Raw genomic sequence first — 16,774 nt, forward strand, 5'->3', positions numbered from 1 at the left:
GTAACTTGCGTTATTTGTGGCTTAACACTTCATATGGAATTCTTTTGCAGCAAAGCACAAGATTTAACGTTGTTTGTCAAAATATAATATATTTACTGTTAACACACATACACTGATACCATTTTCAGTTACACTCAAATCAACATGTTCACACATGCAATTGATACATCTATCAAGATGGGAATATCGTAGTTATGATGTGATTTATTAATATATTACATGTAATGCTTCACAAATTATGAATTTGTCGGTTCACAAGGAGAAAATAAGTCGCAAATTATGACTTTACCAGTGTGAGGCTAGAAAGATTCTGGTATTTAACTCACAAACATGAGGAGGCAAACAATTGTTGTTAATGGAGTGCGAAGCACTCCCCCCCTCTGGCATTGATAAACCTTTTAATATTCATACACATTTCGTTATCATTAAAATGTTAAGTTTCAAATCGTTTTGCTCTAGTAATATTTTGACATTATTGTTATTTTTAATGTTGTGAATGTTACTAAATTAAAAAAGTGAAAATGTTACATCGGACTAAAGGTGTGCATGTGTGTTTTTTAAATCTTGGTTCTCAACTATATCCATTTTTTCATCCACAGATGTCTATTATCTCGAGACTTTGTGCGGTTGGGCAAATGGTTTGTGCAACCCTACGACGGTTCGGAGAAGAAACAGGAGAAAAGGTAAGGCCACCAGTTTTATACCGTTCTTTAGTTACCTGTCTCGTTTTTTGTTATTAAAGATACTCTTCTGTATGTTTGCGAAATATAATTTTAATACATAACTATTCAAAACAAATTTGAAATCATTCTGACATGTAGTGTGTTTTTGTATTTTTTAGTGGCCACTTGTCGTTTTCATTTGCATTCTTCGTGCACGGAGAGAGCACAGTCTGTGCAAGCGTGGACGTGCGCCAACACCACCCGGTGCGCACGTTGATACGTGCACATCTCCAGCAAGCTCAGGCATGTTTACACTCCGGCACCGGTGTACAAGGTGAGTAGCATACTGCATGGCCATATGGATTATGTTCAGTACTCTGTACTCAGTTTTTCAAATTCTAATGGTCATACTAAATTTACAAAAATAATAATAAAATTATCATTCAGAGTGTTCTTTTGGTAGAGACTCTTCCAAATTAGGTAGCTTAATCTTTTTCTAAAAACATTTAATCCTATTTTATAGGATCTCAGAGTATTATTTAGTGAATTTATTGGGTTGGGCTTTTAAGATTCATCTTGATAAAATATTTAAATCTTAAAAAAGCTATAATTTTTATTAATTGTTTTCTTTAATTTGGGACTATTTACATTCTGAATTAAAATAATTATAAATTTTGTTTTAACCGTATGAGTTTCTGCATAATATTCAATGTAAAACAAGCTTTGACACAATGTAGAAATAAAACAATTGTTTTGTAATAATTTATAAGAGCATTTTTTATTGTAATGAACCTATATATTATTTAATTTTAATTTTTTATAATGCTTGTGCTTGAACGGAAAGAAGAAAAAATATGTGTGATTGGTATGTTAGTGAAAGTTATCGGAACTTGCTAAAGACATTAAAATGAAGACATGATCTTTTAAATGCTTTTACAAAGTGAAACCCTTCTCATTCTTTTGGGAGACAATAAGGAGATAGTATGGAGAAGATTTTCAATGTGAGGGCCGTTTTATTATTTACAAAAACTCAAACAATAAAAAAAGATTTTCACGTTCTACACAAATGTTGCCTTGCTTATATAAACTCTGACCATATCAGAAATTTATTACCAAATTTTGAGTTTCTTCTTCAAAGAAATTTGCCATCTGTTCTAACAGCAGGGTTACGGCTGTTCACATTTCTTCATCGTTGAAGGTACTTCCCACCAAGATGAAGCTTCAAGTGATGAGAAAGGTGTTAATCGCTTGTGGCAAGGTCAGGCCTATACAGTGGATTAACCAAAACTTTCCATTCAAAAGAGTCATCATTTAACTGGACAGCTGTGTGAGTTCTGATGTTATTGTGGAAGAGCAAAATTCCCTTCTTCAGCTCGTGTTTTATATTGTTCAGTGGAACTTGGTTATGGTTGGGCAGTAGGCTTCTGCATTGATTGTTGTTCCTATTTGTGAATTCCGCCTGCGAACACCAGGCATATCTAAAAAAATATCTGTCACAGAGGGAGACCTCACAATGCTGTCCATATCCAGTAAATAATTGACTTTCAGATGTGAATTTTGGATCATCCACTTGAGCTATTATCACCTTTATCATCATTAAAAGCTTATTCTTATGGGAAGTACTTCTACAACTTAAAAGAAGGAATTCAAAATTTAGTTTGAAGAAATGAAAAGTGCTTAAATTAAATAATCAAGGAAAGTATATGGATACATGAAAAAACGTATGGAGAACCAAAAAATAATGAAAAAATGTTTCCTAGGGTTTTTATATGTAACAACGATTTAGCCCTTGCTTTAAAATCGACTCTCGTAGATCATTCAAAGAGGTTTCTAAAAATAAAAAGAGTGAAATTTAAATTTGCGGGATTGAAAAGAAACGTCACATATAGACTCAAAGATATACTATGTGAATTTTAAATAAAATAATAAATAATTATTATGGCAAAAGTGAGAATCAGAGTATATTTATGATCTTTGAGATTTAAAATAGTGCCATGAAATCAAATATCGGAGTTGAAGGGTGTGGAATCAATTTGTGCAAAACCGTCTTTAGATTCCTTTCCTCTGTTGGACTGTAGGCGGTCAGGCAGGTGGACAGGTGTGTAACCGTTATATTATGTAACTGTTACAGTGATCCTCGCTCCGTACGGAATGGCGGGCACTCTGACGGGGCAGTCGTTCAAAGCGCTGGACGCCCAGACGCAGCGGCTCATGGATGATTGGAAGCACTTCTACCCCACTCGAGATGTGGCCGACCTTCCATCTGCAGTAGAGGTCATTGTTGGTACGTATCACAGACAGAGAGAAGAATCGGTGCGTGAAATTATGGAGCGGTCACGTTTTTGTGTCAGCACTAAACTGTAAAAACATAATTTTTAAATTTTATTTTGCTAATGCCGTGATTTTATTATAACATGTACCAATCATGTTAGTAAGTAAAAAAAGGGACAAAATAAAACATTAAAGTTCAAAACTAAAATTCATCTTTGACTATTTAAATCCTTTTACAAGCATTACGGTGTTTTGGAATATAATATTTAAACTATTAAAGAAATGAAGGACAGTGTGTGAAATATTGAAGATTATTTCAATTATTTTGTATGCTTCATCATATTTTGTCATGTATCTGACATTGCTGTATTCTGAGGAGCATGATATATTGTTGATTGTCATCACAAACTAGATTCCAATAGTGATAATTATTGCATGTTGCGTTCAGATTAAAAACTGTAACAAACCAAAGTTCTGAACTTTGCAGTCAGCATTTGACAAGATTTTTGAGCTTCAGACCTGTACATAAAGAGTTGCCATTTTATGACTGTTTTTAAACCGAGATTCTTTTTACGCTTATTATTTTTGCATTAGTAACTCACAATGCTTAACCTGATCGATCGTTATGAGAAATTTAATCCCCGTCTATATCTTTGCAAGAAAGTCATGTCGATGCAATGCCTTACTTGCAAATTTAACATTGCAATAGCTATGAAATATTTTTCTTTACAATTTAACAATCCAAAAATGGAACAAACAGTTTCTAAATAAATTATTTTTGAAATGTTCCATCTCCGTAGCATATTTTATTACTGTGTTAAATTTCATTTTAAATCCTTTACTGTTGAAATTTTACTACCCAATAATGTTTTGTATTTTGACAGGTATTGATTAACTTTTCGATATTTCAAATGGAGTATTTTTTAATTGTGCACCATTAAACTTGCTGTAAAAATGTTGTAGTTATTTACACTTAATACATATGTTGTGTCGTACTTCCAATGTGGACTTTTATAAGTTTTACTACATAGCCAACTGTGGTACATCACACACAAAAGTCTATGATTATTACTTACGATTATGTACCACTGTAGACTCCTACTGATGCTCGATGGTGTTTGTGAAGGTGGTGTGAAGTTACGGTACCCGTCCTGCTATGTCCTGGTGACCGACATGGACGAGACCACCTCTGCCCTCATCAACACACAGCCTGGGGGTATCAAGTCCAGCCTGCCTTGCATGGGTCTGTACAAATTGTAGTTTAGTGAAAATATGTTCGGAGATCCTTGTACCAATTGAAATGGACTACCATAAATTCTGTTTCTGTTTCAATGAAACTTTCTAGAAGTGTCGTTCTATAGACGCATGATACTCACTTATTGCTGGTAAATATTACTAATTTGTAACACACATTGTTGTACAACTCCTTGTTAAGAACAATGCAATCCTCCAGTTCGTCCTACTTTATTGGATTTGATAATAAAGTACTCCTCACTCGATACGAATACAAGAATAGTGGGATTAATATTGTTTTATGTAGAAGAACTGGTCTTATAACAGTCTTATATATTCTTAATTTTGTTTTGTAAGACAGTATTTTGATTTTAAAATATTATTTAATGCGTACGTGCTTCTATTTGCCAAATTTATTCTATTTTGGATTTCTATTAGTTCATTACTCTTTGAATTAACTATTGCTCCGAGGTATTTGAATCTTTCAACCTGTTCGAATTTATGGTTCAGTTTATTTTACTATAGCATACTTTATTGGTTATAAAACCATTTATATCTCATTAAAAGATATTCTAATAGATATTGTAATGTGTAATAAAATTACCATTATAATGTTCTTGTATGAATTGTAATTCCATCTGTAATTGGAGCTGATTACATTAACGGCTCGTTTGACACCTTTCATTTGTTATTGGACACCCTTGAAACCAGTTGTACAGAAATATTATTCAAATCAATTATAATTAAGTTCAGAAACCGGTTTTGATGGTGGAGTTAGTTGTACTTATTATAACAAATTATTTTGATCACATATAGAATAACATAATTGTGCGGATTCTCTGATGATAATAACGCTTTTTCTGAGTCATCACATACATTTATACATATTTGAACTATCCAAGCAGTTAAATATGCTTGCTACTGTACAATTGGAAGCAGTTAATTTTTTTAGCCTTTAATTAAAAGTGTATAATTATCCGTAAACATATTAAAACATGAAAAAGGAACTAGTGATCAATTGTTTTATCCTCTCAGAGTATTTTCATTCCTTAGTCACGAGTCATTTGAACTTTTTGTACAATATTTTCAAAACATGGCTTAAAATTAAAAACATAAAGACAACACTCAAACCACATCAAGTTACGTATAATATTTAGGATTATATTAGATTTTTTTAACAAAATATAAAAATGGATATATTATTGTAAAATATTGTAATTCATAGGAACTAAAAAATCTGAAATAGTCCTTTGGTTCCAATGTTTCTATGTAGTTTCTAAGTTTTCAAAATTTTTGTTATTTTCAGAACATTTTTTATCCTTAGGTAAACATGTGATAGTTTTAACGAATCTCAAAAACTAGTATTTAGTAATAATATAATTATGTGTTACTTGTTGTCGGCTAATTATACAAAATACAATATTGTAATCATTTTGTGTATTTTTTATTGTGCATTCAGAAATAATATTGTAAGAAAATTACATTATTAAGGTTATTTGTTAAAAAATTTTTTTAACTTGAAAATAATATTTAGTATGAGCTACAGTTGAACCTCGGATAACTCAACTGTAAATAACTAGAAATTGATGATAACTCAGGTGATAAGGAGTGAATTTTCCCTGTATATTAATGTTCAGACAATACCAATAGTTATATAAATGTGAAAATAAGTAACATAACCACGCTGAACATGGAACTAGTGAGTAAACCAAATGTTTAAAACATTCACAGAATCGGTAAGACAAAATATCATACAGATGACTTACAACCAACAGCTGCTGGTTAATGCATCACTGACAAGCTAATGAGAACTAGATCTAAGTCCAGGAACCAAGAGTCAATTTGCATTGTATAGGTACACAACCTGGTTTTTCTTGAAATCGATACAGACCCTTGAAGGGTTGACTTTTAGTCTCTATCTAGTTGTCTGACGCTGCTATAACTATTATTTATGTGTGCCTGACAGTCAGGTTCAAGTCTGTCAAGCAAGAAAAAATTCAATCGGAGGAAAAATGATCATTTCATATTTTTTAACCCTTTCGATACCCTCTGATTTCGTCCCCTACCAAAACTAGCGTTGCTGACAATCGACTTCTTTCTTGTGAGAGATCCCTCTACTGATTTGTAGAGAAACCACGTCTTTTGCTTTTAAATTGCAAATCGGTTCCCGGCTCCTGGTCTGTAAGAAACGATGTCAATGAACGAGATTGTGAGGAATATTCAATACGTTTAGTGAAAGGATTTTGAATCTGTGACTGTAAGAAAGGTATTTTAATCTGATTCCTAAGTATGAAATAATAAAATAAAACAATATTGAAAGTGACCATTCTCTTGTAATGACTCATGTTGGAGAACGTTCAGTGTGGTTAATAATTAAATTTAAGGAATAAAAATTGTCAGAATCAGCTCATATCCAAAATGAGTGTAACTGCTTGTACAATGAGGGAGTTGAACAGACCTGTTACGTTAATTATTACTCTTCCGAATCAGTTGGTAATATTTACTTGTACGGTTCTTCGATACTTCGTCAAGAGCGGGAGAGTAACAGATGTGTTCCTTGTTGGCTCCACAGGTCTAACAGTGTCTGTAGTCGGCCAGCACCAACAACACCCGGAGTGCATGGTTCACGCTTCCACACCCTCCACCGTGCTGCCGGAGCGGGCCTGGCAGGACTCCACCATAAGCCTGACCCCCGGCCCCACCAGCCCCACTCCGACGGACCCCCCGGTCCCTCCGGCCCACTGGGACTTCCAGGATCCTACGAGAAAACAAAACTGCTCGTGTCCAAAGTGAGTACCACTACGAGTGCCACACTGTCGTCGCTTTTTAAAATTTTATTTTGTTCTGTACGTCCTTATTATCTTTTGACACTAGAAATTTGGATTAATTACCAAACGTTTTAATTTTCTGCTATAAAACTCGTTCATTTGGTGAAAAATAATATTTTAGTCTGAAAAATGGACAGTAAATTGAACAGTTACCAACATTTTTATTGGAACTTCATATTAATAAATAATCAGTTATTTCTAGAACATGTGAGGATTGTTTATTTTATATTTCTTTTGGAACCTAGAAATCGTGATGTGATTGCTGAAGTCCATAGCCTACTGTATAAGAAGACAACCAAAATTTGAACGTAGGGTCAAAGAATCCTTTAAATGTCATGGTTCAATATATCTATCTAACCACACTAGTAAAAATGGCAGTGATCTGATATATCGATCAGCCGCTTTGAAAGCACACGAAGCAATTATTAGTTATGCTGCTCAGGAAACTTTCTTTCATAGTTGTCACACTGCGCGTGTGTTTTTTTATCAAAAATACTTTGCATTTTATTTTGTAACTATAGTTGGCAGCACATAAGCCTGTAAATATAAGTATATACAATAAGCCCAAAATCTCCAACACATTCCAAGGGAAAACCTTAAAAGGTTGTATACATGGTAGAACACAACATAATAACAAAATAAGGTTATTTACAAGGGATTCATACCTCTTTGACATTTGAAAATGAAATAAAAATTTAAAAATCAACACATTCCCAAAATTTTTGGTTTTATTGATTTTTTTAAATATGTTGTATTTTGTATTATGTATGTGGATAAAAACCGTAAATATATTTTTTGCGTAAAAATAATTTATTTTGACTACATAATGGGGCTCAATTGTAAAAGAATTCAAATATAAAATAAATGGAAATGTAACACATTGTTATTGTTAGAAAACATTTAATTAGCCATAGTAAGAAAAGATTGTGGTCTTTACATGTGAAATTCTGCATTTCAAGTGAAATATACCTCGCAGTTTAACTAACCAAACACGGTAGGCACTAAAAGGGTTAAGAAGTGTTTAATTTTCTTTCCGCTGTCTGATTTGTTTGTACTGAAGGGCCAATAGAAAGATAACAGCTTGGACAATGTGCTCTTGTTATCTTGAACTTGTTTGATCTCTTGTAGATAGAAATGGACAATACGTTTCAGTAGGCATCATAAGAGTTTCAGTTCTAAGAGGAAAAGATTTGAGCATCAAATCTTAATGGTCCTATCACTAATCATTATAATTACTAGTCTCCTCATAATCATATGAATTACTGTAGTAATGTAGAACATATAAGTGACACAGGGTGTTTCACAGTAAATACAAATTAAACAAACTTGTATTTTTCCAAACTCTAAAATATACTTAAAGAATTTTATCTTAGTTAATTTGGAAGAAATCAGGAAAATTTCCGCAAGTTTGTTTTTCAACTTTATCACTACAGTTAATTTTTATTTGTAAACTATCCGAACTTAGTCTAAAGATTAAACTAATTTAGCAAAATTTTCTTCCACTTAATAATTTCGTATTGCTGAAATTGTTTGCAGGTGTAGAGCTTTCAGGATTAAGCTATTCAATTGCCAATAAGGATATAAACGTTTTATAGGTTGCCCAAACTCTCTCAGATTCCTCACCTTTCCGTCCGAAGTCCTTTTTACCTCCCGCCCTGGTAATGTACCTTACTGTTTCTTACTTTATTTTTAGTCTTACTCAGTTGAACATTTTGGTTTATTTGTGTCTGTAAGTGTAGCATGGTAAATGTTTTTTACTGTTGGAAGAGTCAGAGGACATTTAATATTTGTACTCGTATTTCGATTGTTATTGCAATTAATTTCTCTCTGTGAAACATAGAAAAAACCAAATTATAATATTTTTCAGCAAGTCCAGTAATAAAATATTTTGCTGAGATTATTGCAACCGTGTGACATTGGAGAATGTGTAAAAAAATGTTTGGCCTTTTTAACCTTCGCTTGTATGCAAGAGAAAGCAATAATAATTTTTTTTTATTCATCTCTTTACTTCACTCGTCATCTGACACTTTCAAATACGGTAACTATTCTCAGATCAAAAATGAGAGTTACATTAAAATTTAGGTTTTGCATTTGGGTGTGTAAAGCAAATAACTTACAAACGATGACTTCCAGTTTTTGTGTTGATAACAACGAAAAAGGGTACAAGTTTTTTGTGCTTTACAACTCAATTAATTGCAAATTGCTGTGTAATTTTGTAAGCCATTATTTAAAATGCCCTTGGTGGTCTGGCGGTTTTCGCATTCAGATGAGCAGGTACCAACCGCAGAAAATTAACAAATTCTGCTCAATTAAATTTCTGTTAAAATTAAAAGTTTTAAATTGTGATTTACAAAATTATACACCCAAGATTCAACCTTGTTTGAATAAAATGTTTTAGAACTAATTTTGAAGATGAAACAATACAAAGAGATATCCCAGAAAAATTATAAGAGTTTACTTGAAACTGTAATACATTTTACAGTTGGACTACAGTTATAAAAAATTAATAATTTAGCAGTTTTTAAACACAAGAGTAAATACAGAGTAATTAGTGCCGATGATGATAATGAGATAGAAGTACCTTAAATTAGTTTATTATTTCAATTCAATATTAAAAAAATATATAGTCTATAAAAAAAAATATTATGGTATGTAATAACCTGCTTTATAATAAAAGCATTTTTAAATACAAATGACTAAAAAAAAGAAAGATGTAATGATTGCACTCAGCGTATTAAACAAAATTTTGACAGTTTTCACGTACAAAATAAATGAGTTATGAGTGTTTCTAGAAGTCTTCTTTTTATGCAGTGTTGCCATAGATGGTGTTTGAGGTTCACTAGCATAATTCACTAGATTTCTATCAGAGCTAAAGTAACTTATGAGATTAGCTTCACGACTATCTGACTGCATCAACTAAGAACAATACACATAGTGTGCAACGTATGCGTCATGAAATATGCAGTAGATAGGGTGTGGCTGTCCTTTAAAACAGTAGGAAGCACATCACAAATAGATGACATAACAACACTGGATTAAGGCCAAATACGTGATGTACGCCTATTTCATGCTATTATTGATTTACATGGTCGGTAGCCAATACATAAATATATCAAAGTTAATCTGCTTGTACTCAAGTTCAAGTTTTTAAAGAAAGTATCGGTACCATTTGACGTTTTTATGATCATTAACGATCAGCTGATCAGTCACTGGTTACTAAAACGTGTTTTTGTCGTACTGTCTGTTTAAAAAATCATAAATAGATAATCTTATTAACAAATTATCTGAATTTTTGTATAGAATACTTTGCTTGCAGTTAGTATTGTCTGTATTTACATTCATGCGACGCTGTAAGTCTGCAGCTTATATTCCACGACGGCAGGGGATTGGCATTACGCAAATTACTGATCACATGAACGTGATTTTGTTGTATTTTGTGTATGAAAAGCCGTAGAAACATGTAAAACTGTGTTTTTCCGATGTCCGTCTGTTAACTAAGAGTTGCACCAAGGCCTGTCCGTGGTCTTGATCTCCGACAGTTGGTCGTTTTGTCCTATCAATTTTGTCCATTCACTTACTTCATCTAGATACATTCTCACTTTAGTTTTATTTTTCATTCTATAAAACATTATATTTAATTTATTTTGTTTTACTTAATTTGAGTTAAGATATAACAAAATTTTTAAGGTTTGAAATACCAATCGAGTACTTTGTGGTGACTCGTTCTCACGCACAGGCTTTAGTAGCCCATGTGAGAATATTTCTCAAATAATTAAATTAGAAATATAAATTTATTTTACACAATATACGTCAAAAACCAAATATTTATTGTAATTTTATATTTGTAGACAATGAATATATTAATATATATCATTTGTAAATTTTTTTTTCGGAGAATTAACGATTTTGATTTGATTTGATTTTGTATATTTGCGGACGATAGGTGATTGGCAATATACCATACCATTTTACAATCGATAAAACATGTTTTTGTCCTACTTTGTGTTAAAAATTGTTTTCAAAAATGTTATTAAAGGTCACAGATTTTTGCAAAGGTCATTCAGCAGTAGATATCCTGAACCTCAGGTTATATGTCCCATCTAGATTACTCCAGAAAATGGACAGAATGAGAAAGCCAAGATTAAAAGAACTTTATGATTAACAAAATGTCTTTTCGTTTAGCTTTAAGAATAATTGTGGCACAATACTGAGCAACCAACTTTATTTATTGCTTAGGAAGAAAACAATTGAAACATGAACATTTGCATTATATTTTTTTATATTTATTTTATTACTATTTTGTTCAAAATTCAAAGAGAATTGAGTAAGTTATTAAATAAGTTTTTTTAAAACTTTAAAAAATATTTAAATCAGTTTTAGAAAACCGTGCTATTTTCAGGAGAGATGATAAAATGATGATTTTACTCTTCCATAGACAGTAAATTAAAGAGATATATACCTCTTTGTACTAAGAGCAACACCTTATAGTACTAATTAAAATGTTCAGATTGATATTTAGCCTATATAAATATAGAGTTTGTGAACAACTTCATCATGAACATAATGCACTGCAGTGATTTAATTAAAATGCAATTTGTAAAGTTAAGAAATTTTACTCTGTATCTTCCAACAGTAAACAGCGAAAACACTATTTATTTATAAGCATACATGGTTATATAAAAAACACTTTAGTTTATATACCTGGAAATAGTAGAAGAGGAGTATTGTGTAAGTGCATGGAATGAAAGCACGAGGTAAGTGAGGTTAAGAGCACAGCTGGCAACTCTGTCGTCCTTGCAGGTGTAGGAAGTTGGGTCGTGTGGTCCGAGCCCGGGTGCCGTTCCATCAGCGCACCCCCGGCGATCCAGAGGACGTGTTCAGGTTTGTGTCACTTGCCCCTCGCTCTTCCCGCACTATCTGACTGTCACTGTTGCCAACATTGTAGTGCGGAACTACTCACTGACCGGTACAACGTGGTAACAATTAGAAACGTCCGTCATTTATCTTAACTAAATAAAAGTGTCTTATCTAGAAAAACGTATTATTTAAAAATGTGTGCAAAGTATTCATTAGGGGTAAATATTTATAGCAACTCTATGTCATTGATTATCTTAATTTGCAGGACGATTTAACGGAAGGACCTATCTTGATGGAAATTAGTTAGTTTCAAACAGCGAAAAAATATTGTGATATTTAATTTCTCCTTTGTTTTTCTGGTCATAAAAATCTGTTCTCTATATCTGTGGAAAATGTAAATAAGATACATTATTGAAGATTTTTACCAAAAACTCTGACTTATACCTCGTCAATGGATTGCTCTTTTGCATAGAGCACCTAATTTTGAACTAATATTTTTGCCCTATAATATTGTTTTCTTTTTATAATTTAAACAAATGTTAAGTTAAAAATATTTTTGTTTTGTTAACTTTTAGGACTATTCAAAATTATTACTTTTATGATGATTACAAATAATAAGTGAGGAATTTCATTAACAAGCATTTCCGATTGTGTAACAATGTACTAGCAATCATTCTTTTAAACCAAAACATAACGTGCTCGTTGTAAAATTTTTTCCTTTGTGACTTTTTTTGAAAAATCCTGTATTAAGTCTTTCTCCTATTGCGACAGTTTTAACGGACAACCACGTTTTCCATGATTACAAAAAGCAGTAACTATACACATTAGCAACTTCTGTCATGGTTTCCTTTTTAAAATTTCTCTATTTAATTAAGTACTTTTTTCCGATGATGTTTATTTAAAAGTTTGGAAATGCAGTTAGAATGTAAAATTATGCATATTGCGTTAAGATAATACAACATGGTTTTGCAGGAACATTTAATTTGACTTTTTCAACTCTGCATTTTGAAATGTTAGACTCAATTCCTTCTCAAAAGAGATTACTATGCACCGCATAAAATGGGGTTTCCTCGCAATCTTTGTTACATAATTTTAAAATTCACCTGTTGGAACTCCTTATCCGCACTATAATAAAATTAGGGTTATCCAAAAAATATCTCCCGTAAAATGGTAAATTATTACAAAAGCATTAAGCAAGTAATATTTGTGGAATTAACGTTTGAATGTAGGAAAGCGGTTTTATTTACTGTCATCTAATATAAGTTTAAGTCACTGGCATTTACACAAAAGTTCAGGTATTATGTAAAGCTTTTCTGTTGATGTTCACTACAAGTAGAAAGATCACTGCGTTGTAAATTACATTGGTAATTATAGTGATATAGTATTTTTAAAACCATCATTTAAAATCTTAAATTTAATGGAAAAATTTGGATCATGTAGCCTTTTTAACCCAATCTGTTAAAATAACAAGTTGACACGTACTCTTTTTTTCTTTTGTTAATCAGTATTTTTCTTATGATGGTTTCCGTGAACCTGAAAATCAAAACCATGAACACTGATTTTCGTGTTTTTCTGTAACACTTAACCTACTTGCAAGTGAATACATTAAATTTTTATAAACAGGAATAGCATAATTTAATATTAACAAAGATTGAATCACTCACTTGCCGGGCGAACATGTTATCACTATACCACAGAGCCCTTACTTTTGATGATCAGTTATTTTGTATTTGACCATTTATGTCCCATACATGTTTAAATAACCAAATTAACATCACATTTATAAAATGGGTATACAAGTCAATAAATAATCGCAGCAGAAATTCAAAAAATGTTTTATGTATTCGTACTATTAAGAATAAAGTATAACTAAAATTACCTCGGGACTAGCTTAGGCCTAGTTGTAGATCTTTTGGAAAACCGACTTTTGTGTTTTAACCAGTTTAAAGAAACTACCTCCTAAAATTTATTTCCTTACCATCGGTTCGCTCGGTTTTCGCATTGTCGCAATATATCTTATCAATATCAATAAGCAAATATCTCTTGCTTACTGCTTGTACGGATTTACAGCAGAAATCACTGGCAAGTTTTTTGATTATCCTGCATATTTGTTTTTGTGATATCCTCCGGAGAGTTAGGAAGAGTGAGACAGTCGGATAGTGCCGGGACCAATGCTACCAACACGGGTGTGTGGTGACTCGGCTAACAGTTTGCAACTAACGTTATCTCACCAGACTCTACTGCAGGTGTGGGCTTGGTCTTCACAGAAGCATGCTCTTGTGATGGTTTCTCACTTGAAAGTATTCTGTTATTGAATTGTGTTTCATTTCAGAGCTATAGCGTTTGTGTGATTTTACGTACTATTAGTTCAGTTTTTTTTTTTCTATAACAGGTTCAGGGTGTTCTTTTATGTTTTTTCTTTCAGCTGTGCGACCCTGATGGTGGAGGCTCTCTGAAATAATATGCAAAGATTCTGGCAATAACAAGAATGGTGTCTGTGTTTTGGATTGGAAAAGTGTTCTAAGATAATTTTTTTCTATTTCAACTTCTTATTAACATTTAGTTTTAAAAATTGAAGAATAAATTGTAATGTTTAAGATCAATACTTAAATTTTATACCTTTTATGGGTTTTAATGAGTCCATTATATAGTTGATAAAAAGATAACGTAAAATAATTTTGGTAAACGTTTGTCTTTTTTACGTTTTTGCTAATAAAGTTTTAAACTTCAATAGTAAAGTATAAAATATGATTACAGACCTATTTTTCTTGATCTAGACTATTTTACATTAGTAGATTTATTGAAGTGGATTTGTACAGCTTTGATGATAGAGTTTACCAATGATTGTGTGCTAAGAGCTACGTGTGTGGTGTAGGTTGACGTCAGCGTACGGCCAGCAGTCTACGCCTCATCACCACCAGAATGACTCTCTGCCAGTCGCCAGTGTGGGGTCTCCCGCCTCGGTGGCCCCATCTCCCCTACCAAATCCCCAGTCCCAGCCCGCCTCGGTCCCCCCGGCCGACCCCACCATGCCCACTCTCTCCCCCCAGCCACCACCTCCCCACCATCACCCTCCTGCTCCCAGCCCACTAGAGGATAAAGTCGTCTGTACTCCGGACGGACACTTCCATGGACCAAAGTCTGTTTCTTCCATTAATCAGGTGAATAAATTTCAATATTCAATGTTTGTAGGTTTTTGTTATTGGGTTTAATTTCTGGGACCCCTCCCAGGTTTATTTGTTTCTGCAAATAAGGACTTGCGACAAATTATTCTCTCAAGTCTTTATTATTTATGTTTTAGATTTTTGAAATATTTATCAATAATAATGTATTTTTTGCTTTAAAAAATTAATTTTATCCGTATTTTAATGTAATAGTGATAAAAGTATATTATTCAAGTAGAGATAAAACATATTATCATTGTTAAAAGTAAATCAATCAATTTATTTTATTACTATACAAAATAGTCTCTTTTATATAAAAAATGCGTTGATATCGCTAGGCCGCTATTTCTTTTTATTTACAGACATATGGAAAAATGTATTCTTCGAAATACATTACAACTGTTGTGTTGGATGACACAACACAAATGAAGGGCAAGCACAATATGCACTACAAGAGTGTTCAATGGCTTCCAAAAAGTGTTATACAAAAAAACGAAGTATTTTGATTGTTCACGATTGTACAACAGGTGAAATTCAAAATGCTTCTCACATTTGTCCGTGGTGAGGTAATTCCATTTCTTGCACAGTCCGTTCATGATCGTAGACTCTTCCTACATGTATTACGAGAAATCCTGCACAGTAAAAATGAATCCACACATGTATGATGTTGTAATCAATAGTTTTCCTCCATCACGAACTGTAGTCTGTAAAACCGGTGATAAAATGCTTTAAAATGTTAACTGAATGTCAAACAACAGCTGAGCTCTATACATTGTTCTTGGCCACCCTTTATCAATCTGAAACTGTTTGTCATAGCCACCGAACGCTCTGTCCTATGTGGAATTGCATATTATATGTTGCATCTGAACATTGTGTACAGATGTAGGATGGTTTAAATTGGGATTTTTGTTTTTACTGAAATGGCAAATTGTATGTTTTGTTTTCTTACACCTATTTATTAAAAAAAATATATAAAGATCTTTTAAAAAATCAGTTTGTATGTTTTTACTTTTTCTAAGAACGTCAGAAATTTTAATTCATTATAAATTTAATAAATAAAACAATTTTTAAGCTACTTGCATGCTAGGAGGATGTTTATATCATTTGCTCTTAGGGTTAAGAGTTTAAAGCTTAAAATGTTTACATATTATTTTTTACCGTTTTATTTAGTTTGTAAAATAATTATTGCCCTATTACTTTAAGTTAAAGTAACCGTTGTGTTCCCAGGTGTTCTCACCATACCCATCTGCTCTGAGCGTGGAGGGTGTAAAGGCACTGGACAGTGTAGGAGGTCCCGGCAGCGCCCCGCCCCCTGTGTCCGGCCCCGCCTCTGCCCCACAACCCCCACCCTCTCAGGAGCCACCGCCGCCCACACTCAAGCGGCCGGTCCTCTCTTCCAAGGAGTACGAGACTATCCTGCAGGAGGAAGAGCAGCCCTCCAACCTGCTCTACGATTACGCCTCGCTCGAAGCTTGGTAAGTCTAGAGACGACCAAAGGATGGCCACAGTTATTCAGCACTTAATGTTTAATAAGTGAAGGCAACAAGGAAATGTCAATAATGTATTGACAAGTTGTCTTTCACAACATCAATAATGGCCGGGTGGAAATTCGACATGTTGGAACACGTCGGAAGACTGACTGGCACAGACATGTTTGTTTGATATCACAGTAATATAGATCAAACCTCTGGCAAAACCATTCAATCAACTTCAACCCTTTAATCAGTTTTAAACTGTGGATAATGAGTATGTCATTGAA

At 32.9% G+C, this 16,774-nt stretch overlaps 1 protein-coding gene across 3 annotated transcripts in view; it reads left to right on the plus strand.

Moving 5' to 3' along the window:
- Window positions 1–16,774, plus strand: part of LOC124367315 (mediator of RNA polymerase II transcription subunit 13) — a 132,414-nt gene that overhangs the window by 75,431 nt on the left and 40,209 nt on the right. For 2 of the 3 annotated variants that reach the window (XM_046824042.1, XM_046824043.1), the window contains exons 4-11: window positions 600–683; window positions 842–996; window positions 2,794–2,946; window positions 4,060–4,176; window positions 6,739–6,955; window positions 11,795–11,875; window positions 14,727–15,012; window positions 16,243–16,490. In XM_046824042.1, coding sequence (XP_046679998.1) covers window positions 600–683; window positions 842–996; window positions 2,794–2,946; window positions 4,060–4,176; window positions 6,739–6,955; window positions 11,795–11,875; window positions 14,727–15,012; window positions 16,243–16,490 — 1,341 coding nt within the window. The remainder of the gene's footprint in view (window positions 1–599; window positions 684–841; window positions 997–2,793; window positions 2,947–4,059; window positions 4,177–6,738; window positions 6,956–11,794; window positions 11,876–14,726; window positions 15,013–16,242; window positions 16,491–16,774) is intronic. The other variant, XM_046824044.1, reaches the window with a different exon arrangement.

The sequence above is a fragment of the Homalodisca vitripennis genome, chromosome 8 (genome assembly GCF_021130785.1).
Source record: "Homalodisca vitripennis isolate AUS2020 chromosome 8, UT_GWSS_2.1, whole genome shotgun sequence".
Lineage (NCBI taxonomy): Eukaryota > Metazoa > Arthropoda > Insecta > Hemiptera > Cicadellidae > Homalodisca > Homalodisca vitripennis.